General features: G+C 34.9%; 2 protein-coding genes across 2 annotated transcripts; both read left to right on the top strand.

Annotated features, from left to right (window-relative positions):
- The first annotated feature begins 400 nt into the window (after positions 1-400).
- On the top strand, positions 401-3915 carry LOC106756201 (protein Dr1 homolog). Its single transcript, XM_014638516.2, has 6 exons — positions 401-569; positions 665-720; positions 853-942; positions 1510-1604; positions 2631-2699; positions 3455-3915. Exons 2-6 carry the CDS (start codon positions 666-668, stop codon positions 3614-3616), a joined length of 471 nt encoding a protein of 156 aa, XP_014494002.1. The 5' UTR covers positions 401-569; position 665; the 3' UTR covers positions 3617-3915.
- A 376-nt stretch (positions 3916-4291) lies between these two features.
- LOC106756200 (protein MIZU-KUSSEI 1) lies at positions 4292-6278 on the top strand. Its single transcript, XM_022778874.1, has 2 exons — positions 4292-4420; positions 5159-6278. Exons 1-2 carry the CDS (start codon positions 4346-4348, stop codon positions 5960-5962), a joined length of 879 nt encoding a protein of 292 aa, XP_022634595.1. The 5' UTR covers positions 4292-4345; the 3' UTR covers positions 5963-6278.
- Positions 6279-11510: the final 5232 nt, after the last annotated feature.

Genomic DNA, 11510 nt, shown 5'->3' with positions numbered 1-11510 from the left:
TATTTTTTTTTAATCAACTCATAGAAATAAATTTTGACTTATTTTTTTAATTACTAATAAGAAACTTAGAAAAAAATATTTTTAAAATAAAAATTAAATGAGGACCAAATCCTAAAATAATTTTAAAGGACCAGGGAGAAAGAAAAAAAAAGTTATAGAATTTTATAATTAAGGAATAGAGAAAAATGAATTATTGAGGAGATGGAAACAAAAGAATGACGTGGGGAGGAAGTAAGATATTGGTTACGTGACAACAGAAAGTTTGTTGTGGGGTCCCGCAAGCAGTGGGGAACGCGCTGGGGGAGCGCGTGGGGGAGCGCGTGGGGGAGCGCGTGGGGGAGGTTGACGTCAACGTGCTTTTGGGTTGCCCTAACGCAAGGGAGGGCATGACGGAAGAACTTGCTGTTTCTCTCTCTCTCTTGTTCTTATCCATCGCATTGAAAAGCAGCACCATCACCACACCACACCACACCTTGTTTTCATAAATATGGGACTCTCAGCCTCAGCCTCAGCCATGTCCACCTTCTTCCCTTCTTCTATCAGCTGACTCTTCCATCTCTAGTCACTCGGTTTGTTCTTCTTTCTTCGCTTCTATTTTCTCAGATCTGCTTTTTCTGTTTCTCTTTTTCTTTCTCTCCTTTTGTTCACTCGTTTTCGATCTCAGGATGGAGCCTATGGATATAGTTGGAAAGGCCAAGGAAGACGCTTCGCTTCCTAAAGGTATCTCGCTAGGTCTTTTTTCCCCTCGGATTTGTTATTTTGGATGCAAAATTGTAAAGGAATGTATTATTTTTTTTTTGTAAATTCAGAGTAGTTTTTTATATAGTGTTTGAAAGATCATTTTTCTCGCAGCAACAATGACGAAAATTATTAAGGAGATGCTGCCCCCGGACGTGCGTGTTGCCAGAGATGCGCAGGATTTGTTGATCGAATGTTGTGTCGGTGAGGCTTGAAAAACGAAAACGCTTTTCGAATTTTGTTTAATTTATTGTTGAGTGAAATTTTGTTAGTTCCAGTTGTGTTTTTGAACTTTTTTGTGTGTTTCGTTTTTTTAGGTTTAGTGGTCTCTTTTGTAGTTTTATTTTCTGTGCTGAATGGTGTCTGTTTGGCACACTGTTCTGTTGTTTTTGTGTCAACTGTGTTGTTTTCTTTTTGTAGATTAGGGTTAAATGGTGTTTTTTTTTTTTTAAATTTCACCTTGGGTGTGCACGATTTGTCAGTGACACACTGGTCTTGGCTAGAAAGTGACAAAGGGGAGGGGAGAATTTACTAGATCGTGTTGTTTGCATGTGAAATGGAAAGATGGATTTTATGTTTGATGGTAAATGCATTTTTATTTTTATGTCCAGACTTGTGCTAATTGCGGTTTTTGCTCGTGTATGACTAGTGGTATGTATGGGCAGCAATACATGTTGTGTTGGATTTAATTCTGTTTGGGGTTTCTAATCTTTTGTTCAAATTTTTCTCCTTACTGAATGTGATTTTGTATGTTGATCTGTATCATTATAGAGTTTATAAACCTTGTCTCATCTGAGTCCAATGAAGTCTGTAACAAAGAGGAAAGAAGGACGATTGCACCGGAGCACGTGTTGAAGGCTTTAGGGGTATTTTTCTAATGATTGATCTGTTTTCTTACTAAAAAAATTTCATGCGGATGCTTTCCAATTTGTATTTCGTTGTTTCTTTGATATCTTCTTTGATGTGTGCTGCATTCTGTATTTTATTATCGTACATTTGTTTTTTGCATGAACAATTGAACATGTGCGTTTGTATGTGTGATTCTCAATTTACTTTGTGTTGTATTGTAGCTTGATACTCAAATGTAGCAGGTGACATTAGTCTTATTAGTTGATTCCTTGATTATACCCTGTCTGACTGTAATCAGAATATGGGCAATATAATTGATTTTCGTTGTATATGGAATTCTGAATATGTCCGAACATGATTTTACAATTTTATTTATTTGCTACATAAGTTTGCAATGTACACAAACAAAATTTTCTCCTGGGTGGCGATACTATTAGCTGGTAATGGCATTGGATAAAGATTCTTCGTATTTTGGAATATGGTTCTAAAAACAGAAGTTAGTAATAACAATGCTGTCTTTTTTATTCTAGTATTTTTATTTGATAGTCAAAATGAAATCCCTAGGAATTCACCTCCATTTACATCCCCAGCGAGACTGGGCTACTGCTTTCTAAATCACGGAATGAATATCTCCAAGTGCTTTCTCTTTAGCCTGTCCTTTGTTTCTTATTATTTTTCCTGTCCATCCTAAATGTTGTCATGTGCTTCGTGCTTTCCAGACATTGAAATGTGTCAACTCATGTATACTCTTATTTTTAGAAGTAAAAATATTTGATAATTGATTGGAGCAATATGTATCTTTGTTATAAATATATATTTAGTATTTTATCTTTGTCGTGTAAGATTGTGTTTAGAATCTTGTAAATAAAATTTTTGTTTCGAGTGATTTCTTTTCAATGACCAAGTGTTCCAAACATAGTACTATTATATTATTTCCTCTGTTGTTACTATATTAAATATTCTTGAAAATGATAGATCAATACAAGGAATTTGTACGCTTTTAAGTGATTGGGTTGGTTATTGATTCCACATGTTTTTGACAGGTTCTTGGATTTGGTGACTACATCGAGGAAGTTTATGCAGCATATGAACAACACAAGCTGGAGACAATGGTGATTGTTTAATGTTTAATGGGTTCATGTGCATGATATATTACCATTTGACACTAGAATTGTTTGTCTTCTATCTTTCCAAAATTGTTTATCGGTGAACAATATTATAAACCATTTCTTAGCTTTTATTTGATCTTTGTACCACACTAGTGGAGTTGCCAGCCTGTCTTAATGTCGTCTGTCGTAGGGGAGAATCTGCAGGTCTCTGCAGGCCTTCCTGTTTGATCCTCTAAAGAAGACCAAGTTGACCATGGTTCTCTTGTTATCATACCGATTGCCTGGTAGTGTGACCCATATAAGTGTTGGAGATCATAATGGGCCTGATACCTAGGGTTTACTCCCCTTCTCCGCCATTCTGTTTATAGTCTGTTCTTCGGGAGCATGATCTGTTATGTGGTTTTGCCCTAGTCTAGGCTCCTGTACGACCTGTAGAGGAACCCACTAAATTTTTTTGGCTGGTGAAATTGATTTATGAATCTCGAATTGTGTATATGGTTCATTCTATGCTTGTGGGAAAGTATTCTGTTATCGAGATTCATGATGCACGACTGATCCATCTTGGCTATCGGTTGATGAATGGCCTGGATTTTTTGTTTTCCTAGTATCGGTTCTGAATTTTTTGTATTAATTCTCACTGTGGTCACTATTGATCAATATGATTAGAAAAGTGAATTTCCAACATCAAATACACACTATTGTTTATAGATTGGCTTGAGTAAAGAAATATTTTCTGATTGATTTTTTAAACATTCCAGCAAGACTCTTTGAAAGGTGCCAAGTGGAGCAACAGGGCTGAGATGACAGAGGAAGAAGCATTGGCTGAGCAGCAAAGGATGTTTGCAGAGGCACGTGCTAGAATGAATGGAGGAGCCATTACTTCCAAGCAGCCTGACGCTGACCAAAGTTTAGAGAGCTAACTTAGGACCTTTATTTTCTTAAAGCATAGGCAAGCATCTCCCGACTCTGTCCTATGCGTTGATTAGCTCGATTTTGCACAAATACCCATTCACTAGTTTGATGGTCTACGTGAATGTGCTCGACATTTGTGTTCTTTTTAGTAATCCATATTTGTAAGTTAATGTAATTATTGGAGTTCCTCTGAACCTTCGTTTATTTAGAATTACATGTAAATTATTTCATTTACCTATTGTATCTCCTAAACTAAAAGCACTTGGCTTAATTTTGACAATAGTAGCTATATTAGATTGTAACAATCTATTATAATCTGTTATAGTTAATATGTGAATGGCCATGAGGGTTTCCATAGAAATTAAGTTCGCTGACAACTTAACATTCATATGCCCATTTAACTCTAGTCTAATCTTAGATTCATTTAAACGAGTTTATGTCACAGATGACTGAACGAATTTATGAGTCAGAATATTTCATATAAACATTCAAATTCTCAAGTATTGACAAATGCCTAAATGCCAAAACCAACTTTAGTATGGGAAGTCATTAAAACTTGTTTTGAAATATATTTCTTCTATGATTGGTTTTATTCAGTCAACTAACCCAAAATATTGCGATTTCAGTTGGTGAAATTAGTTTTCAGACATGGTGGGATTGAGAATTGAAGACAGAATCTTCCCAATACGTTGAATATTGAAATAATTATCGGAGGCATATCCTTGCGTAGCCCTGACATGAATATAGAAAGTCTCAGAAGATGGTATACTGATACCTGTTTCAATTTGAAAGGCCGACTCGAATTCAACAATGTGAGTTGAGGGTTTATATCCTTTTAATTCATGATGCCTCTTTCTATAATAAGGAACTGGGGTGATGATTTTGGGTAGAATTAGAAAGTTGTTTTGAACAAATTAGGAATAATAAGATGGACTAGGGAGGACTTTTTGTGGGGCCAAATGGGGAGGTGTCAGTTCGTAGGTTGGTGTAATGTAGTGTCTGGAGGCAACATGAAGCACGAGAATTCAGTAACTCTAAACTGATGAGTGATGATGTCACCACCACCGTGAACCGTTGCACTAGAAGACATGGATGCAGAAGAGAGTGGCACGTTGAGATTCAACAGTGATAGCTTTGGGGTTTGTTTGTTTTGGCTTTATTTTTTATCCTTTTCTACCGTTTCGGGTCCTCAAGTCAAAAGAGTTAGTCAAGCACAATCCCCTCTCCCTACCCTACAAGAAAGTGAAATTACGAACACTATGTCTCCTTAGATTCCTTTCTTTTTCCACTTGTAATGCACATTATCCCATCTCTGTTCGATTTACTACATCAACTGGTGGGGACTGCCCATGTTTCTTTTGTCAGGATTCTCTTGCACCACTATATACCAAAGGAGAGGCCTGGAATCACAAAGAACAATTAATTAAATTTAAGGCCTCACATATCCATCGTCAGGAATAAAAAAGAAGCAGCTAGATTCTCTCTCTGTCTCTCTGTCTTTCCCATCTATTCTTTAAGCAGCAGCCACCCTTTTGGTTTTTCTTTCTCAGATGAATACAGTCATGGCCAGAAGCTCTCAAGAAATGTCCTCCAAGAGGCACTTTCACTGGACAAACAAGGTTGGGACCGAAGATGGTGAAGCTCCCACTTCAGAATCATTCTCAACCCTCATCCAGGAGGAGAAAAAACAGGATGACAAGGTTTCTGTTGCTCCTGAGACTCAACCACCTGCAGCAGCCACAGCACATGTAACAAGGAAGAAGCTGCAGGCAGTTGCAGTCTCCAGGATTCGCTCTGTTCTCACTGTTTTCAACAAGAACCGTTTGAACTCATCTTTTGGCCTTGGTTCTCGCGTTGTAGGCACACTCTTTGGCTATAGACGTGGCCATGTACATTTTGCATTTCAGAAGGACCCCACTTCCCAGCCAGCCTTCCTGATCGAGCTCGCAACACCGATCAGTGGTTTAGTTCGTGAAATGGCATCTGGGTTGGTCAGAATTGCCCTGGAATGTGATAAGGAGAAAAGAGCCGAGAAGAAGTCTGTAAGGTTGCTGGAAGAGCCTGTGTGGAGGACTTACTGCAACGGCAAGAAGTGTGGTTTTGCAACCAGAAGAGAGTGTGGGCCAAAGGACTGGGATATCCTCAAAGCAGTGGAACCAATTTCAATGGGTGCAGGTGTTCTGCCAGGAAATAATAATAATAATGGAGCTGAAGCAGGGCCAGAGAGTGAAATCATGTACATGAGGGCCAAGTTTGAGAGAATTGTTGGGTCCAGAGACTCTGAAGCCTTCTACATGATGAATCCAGATAGCAATGGAGCTCCTGAGCTCAGTGTCTACTTGCTTAGAGTCTAGTAACCTTGTTAGATCTGTTTATTATACTTAGTTTTCCTCTTTGTTTTGGGTTATTGGTATACTACTTGCTTAGCTCTTCAATCATGAAAATGGTGGTCTAATCCTCTCCAGATTTTTCTCTTCTGTTTTTTTTTTTACCTCTTTTTTTCTCTCCCTTTTTTTAGAATAGGCGAGTAGACTAAGTCAGGAAGGTGGGGAATATGGGTAACCAATACTTTACGGCAAATTGGTGTGGGGTGGGTCATGAAAGGTGTATATGTGTAATTTTTCCTTTCCAATCCTTTAATTAATGATGAGAGACGAAAGTTAATGCAAATCATCATTGTCTTGGCACTTTAAGTTGGTTGAATAGCTTTTGCTAAATTCATCATGCCATTTTGTTCAATTCCAAATGGTCCGCCGTTTTGTCCTAATTGTTTCTTCATTCAATTAATTCCCTATAACTGAAGTGCTGCCACAACTTAAAGTGGATGTAGCACTCTTCCAATTTTTAATTTACACACAAAAGAAGAAACAAACATTGTGGCCACATCTTATTTTTCTATTATTGGGTTTAATATGTCTTATGTGCCCTTGATCTGTATTCTATTGCTTTCTTTCCCTGTTTAGTCGGGATATACTTTATCACTATCCCCAATCCCATAAAAATTCAGCATTTGGCCAAAAAGCTACTATTGTTGCAATTTTCCTTTTATGCGCAACTATTGTTAGTGAAATGATCCCAATAAGTTTTATTGAACCTCAATCATCGAAGTCATAGAAAACTGTGTATATATGCTAAAGGAAATTTATATCCGATTACTGACAGCAGACCCCATCTTCTTCTTTTTCCTTTTTTTATACATTGGTCATTAACTTTACCTCTTGTTGACTGCTTTTCTTTACTTTGTCTAATTCAAATGCGTGCTAAATTTTCATAAGTTTATACCTCATAGTAGTTTGTGCAGCATGAGTTGAAACTTGTAGACCAGCTCAGTTCCCACCACCATTAATGTGGAAGAAGGTGGAGCTTTTGCATCATTCTTTTTCGTAATTGCAAGCTAAAAACAGCACTAGAAACTCCTCCAAAATTAAATTTACGAAGAAAAAACTGAAAAGAAAAGAGTGAAGATCTTTTATGTGGCTAGCTGGGTCTCAGCAGTTAAAAGTGTGGAACTCTTTTCCTTGTTTTCTGGCTTTCAATTTTCTACTATTTTCCTTGCAACTTGAGAAACCAAACTCCCAAGATTTCTTTCACCAAAACCGAAGTTGTTCATCATCCAGTCATGATCTTCTAAATAAAAGCCAATTGCTGCACATAAAGTCTGGCAAATGCTTTTTACAACCATAATGGCTCCAATTACTACACCAAAATCCCCTAATCCACCACTGGGAAGAGAGATGGAAGAAGAGAGCAATTAGAAAAAGTTCATTTTGTTTCCACTTTTGAATTTTTAATTGTAGGGTCTATTTGGTGTTGCTGCCTGCATCCTGCTACTTTTGTGAATAACCAATTGATTTCCTGAAGAAAGAAAAACAAAACAAGAGAAGAAGTGATCACCCTGGTGGGCTACATGTCATTATGAGTAATGTTATAATTGAAGAAGCACATAAGGTTGTTGTTTGATTAAGGACAGTTTTTGTGTATATTTTCATAAGACGGCTACCCCATATAAGGACTTCAAGGCACCACCACAACTTGTCCCTTCTCTGGGATATGTGCTGTCTTGGGTCCCACTTCAATGACTAGATCAGATAATTCATTTCATTAAAAGATTCCAATTTCAGATGGCATGCAATGCAGGGTCAGAAAATTTCATGTAGGGCCTTGGAAAATATTTTGGTAGGTCCTCTCGACCAAGGAACAATAAAAATTGCTTGGATGAGTTTGTTATGTCTATAACATGAACATATGCTTGTTGTCTCTTAATCAAAACGTAAATAGCACTACCAATAGTTCCATGGTTAATGCTGAGTATAGGAAATGTCTAATCATGTGTTAATGTATCATATTCATGGTTCAAAAGAGTATCCGAGATGCCAACGTCAATACAAAACTCTTGTCAATTGGTCAATGAGAATTGATATCATATTAATAATTGAGTTTAACCGGTAAGATGAAGATCGTAATTTCTTATATATTAAAAATTAGTTTTATATAGTTGATACGAGATTTTGGACATTTATAAAATCATCATCAAAATTAGAGTTAGATTTGTTGCATTTATATGTAGTAATTATAATGAGTATAAGGTATTTTGTTATTTTTCAGTTCAATTGTCTAATATTAGATAGAAATAACAGTTAAATACATATAAGAGAAAAATAACTTATAAACTTATTGTCTTAAAATGGGTCAAAATAACAATATTATAGTAAAAGTGATATAGACTTTATAAAAAATAAAGAATAATTGAAAGGAAGTATCTTACTTGTTTATTGATTAAGAAATAAGTCCTTTAAATAGGAGTACATTAACAACCAATTTTTACTAACATTCCTTTTGACTAGAATGAAAAAAAATAAAAAACTTATCTCACAATTCCTCTCTTAAACTAATATTTCTAACATTAGTTTAAACTAAATTTTTTTTGTTCTGTTCATTTCAAGCATCTTTCTCAATCTCTGAAATGTATTTATCTTGACATCTTTTGTGAACAAATATACAATTTGATCAAGGCAGTTTTGTAGATCATTGGGTATGAAGAATTCTTTACGAAACAATCACTAAAGGTTGAATTAAGTTGTTGTTACAAACTCCTCCGAGATGCATGGCATATGATCAAGGCGATTTTGCAGATAAGTGGGCATGAAGAATTTTTCATGTAGACTATATAATTTAAAATTCAAACAAGGAGTAGCATTATACATATCATGAAAGTAGCATTTTCCCAGGATAAAATACATTTATAAACTCATCTTTGAAAAAGTCCCAATGCAATGACAATCCAAAGAAGTGAATTTCTAAAATAACAAAAGAAACGCGAGAAGAGATGGATGATTTATGTTCAAAATCTTTTTAAAAAAGTATGGTATACGGTAGGAAGTCAAATGATTATTTGTATGACAGATGAGCAAGCCCACAAGCCTGTACAAAAAATACGGACCAACCCATAGTTCGAATAAAAACAAAATTTGCATGTGTTTGTTGGTTACTTTCCTTCTAGACTTCTCCATGGACATTCCAAATTCTTGAATGAGTGAAAAATACCAATGTTATATGTATATTTTAATGTGTTAAAATCTCAAGAATTCATCATGCATGTCAAATTACGGATTTAAATATATTTCAAATGTTGAAGTATCAATTTATCATTCAACTTCTCATAGTTTTTTTCTAAATTTTGTGAAAGTGTTATCATAAGAACATGTTAAATATTCCCAATTTATAGGACATTGAAGACTCCATCACAAGAAATTACAAAAAAATGGGTCAGTCCGTGGACCAAGACCTATGTTGCTTCCACATTTTCAAAGCAGATGGGTCAGTCCAGCCCACAGACTAAGTGTGGGGCGGGTTTAAACAAGTCAAGTCGGATCGGCTATTTCTATCTAGAAGTGAAATTTTGATTTTTTTTTTTACAAATATATATTTTCCTTCAATTAACCCAATCAATTATAAGTGATTTTCAATAAACGAATATTCTCTATCAATTATTCAAACTGGTGATTTTCTTAGCTTTTGTTCTTATATGTGATTTATGTCATTATTTCTTCCTTTAATTTCATTGTTTATGGTATTGTTCATGTTTATTTGTAGAAAATTATGATTTTCTATCTTAATTTGTGTCACTATTTCTTCCTTTAATTTCATTGTTTATGGTATTGTTCATGTTTTCCAAATTCAATTTCACTATTATATTTGTTGTTAGTTTTTTCAAATATTTTTCTTCTAACGCAAGAAAAATAACATGTGAAAGGAAGAAGACGTTACTCAAAAGTTTTTTATATTGGTTTGTCTTACAGTACAATTTACATCCAATTCTTGACCAATTAACCAAATTTTATTGTAGAAACTATTGTTACAAAATACAAACGAGTGTTCTTTTGGATTGTAGACACTTTTGCTTGTGTCAAATGAGTATTATTTTAGATTGCAATCCTTCCTATCTAATCTCACCAAGTATTGATTAAATAACAAGTCAATTCTTACTTAACTCAGAGTATTCTTTAAATAAGTCCTTTTTGGCTTAAGACAAAGCACATGTTTTTGTGATTAGTTCATGATAGTATTTATGATTATTATTATTGATTGTGAAGTAATTTTGAACCAATCACATAATGACACGTAGATGATGTTCAAATGTTATAAAAAAAATGTTGTCTAAATATCATTATCCATAATATATATTATACTTTTCACTTAACAATTTAATAGTCCCAACGGGACAAATATTTGCTACTTATGATGTGTTATGGATGTGATGGTTAGTTTTATGATTTAATCCTGGTGATAAAAGATTAAGTACATTGAATAATTCCAATAAAAATCATAATAGTAGTGATAATAACAATATTAACCAAGAAGAAGTAATAACAAACAAGTCCTAAACTTTTGGTGCATTAAGCACCACCAAGTCTTCATATTGTTTCCTCTTCTTTTGTACACCAAATTTTTCCCAAACTTTGTATTATCATGTGGTTCAGTTGTTGGTCCTATAGATTGAAGTATTTGATTCACCTCTACTTGTTCCTTTTCAGCTTCAGCTTCACATATAGTGGTAGTATTCTTTTAAATTTTTGTTTCTGGTCCAAAAGATAGATTTGGTAATATAAAAGGTTCATCTTCCTCTCTTAAAGACTCCTCCTGAAGATGAGATTGGTCAAAGTAGCTTACTCGTTCATTGAAAGTAACATCTCTTGACACAATTTTTTGGATGGGGGATGAAAACACTTATACCCTTTTTGTGTGGCTGAGTATCCCAAGAAAATACATTTTATTGCCCTTGGGTCAAGTTTTCCTCTTCCATTACTATGAACATGTACAAAGTAGACACACCAAATATTCTAGGGTTAAGGTTATTTGTATGGATTATATGTAGGTAGAATGAGTTTACGACTTCCATGGGGCTTTTTGAGGATAAACAGTAGAAGTAATCTATTAATCAAGTAAGTGGCAGTGAGAATAGCTTCCCCCAAAATCTTTTTGGAACATTATTTTGAAAAAGAAGTGCTCTAGTTTGATCTAATAAGTGTCCATTTTTCCTTTCTGCGATCCCATTTTGTTGGGTGTGTTTACACATGAGGATTCATGGATTATTCCTTCCTTTTGACAAAAAGAATTAGAGTATGATTGAAGTAATCTTTGGCATTTTCAGACCTAATTATTTTTATATTAACCCTAAATTGATTTTTAATCATTGAAACAAACTCTAAAAAAACATATTTGTCCTTAGATTTGTGTTTAAGAAGGAAAAGCCATGTTACCCTTCTACAATCATTATAAAGGTTATAAACCATTTAGCCCCTGAAGTACTAGGAATATTAGAGGGACCCCGCACATCCGTATGAACAAGATAAAATGGAGAATTGCTTACTTTATTGCTGATAGGAAAAGGTACACGCTTGT

The sequence above is a fragment of the Vigna radiata genome, chromosome 2 (genome assembly GCF_000741045.1).
Source record: "Vigna radiata var. radiata cultivar VC1973A chromosome 2, Vradiata_ver6, whole genome shotgun sequence".
Lineage (NCBI taxonomy): Eukaryota > Viridiplantae > Streptophyta > Magnoliopsida > Fabales > Fabaceae > Vigna > Vigna radiata.
Note: the sequence above shows the minus strand (reverse complement) of the source record. Positions and strands in the feature narration are given on the sequence as shown.

What these genes read in the sequence shown, in the direction of transcription:
- LOC106756201 (XM_014638516.2), top strand. Translation starts at nt 666, where the DNA reads ATGGAGCCTATGGATATAGTTGGAAAGGCCAAGGAAGACGCTTCGCTT. An exon ending in AGACGCTTCGCTTCCTAAAG is followed by an intron (nt 721 to 852) that starts GTATCTCGCTAG and finishes TTTTTCTCGCAG; the next exon opens with CAACAATGACGAAAATTATT. An exon ending in ACGTGTTGAAGGCTTTAGGG is followed by an intron (nt 1,605 to 2,630) that starts GTATTTTTCTAA and finishes TGTTTTTGACAG; the next exon opens with GTTCTTGGATTTGGTGACTA.
- LOC106756200 (XM_022778874.1), top strand. Translation starts at nt 4,346, where the DNA reads ATGAATATAGAAAGTCTCAGAAGATGGTATACTGATACCTGTTTCAAT. An exon ending in GCCGACTCGAATTCAACAAT is followed by an intron (nt 4,421 to 5,158) that starts GTGAGTTGAGGG and finishes TTTCTTTCTCAG; the next exon opens with ATGAATACAGTCATGGCCAG.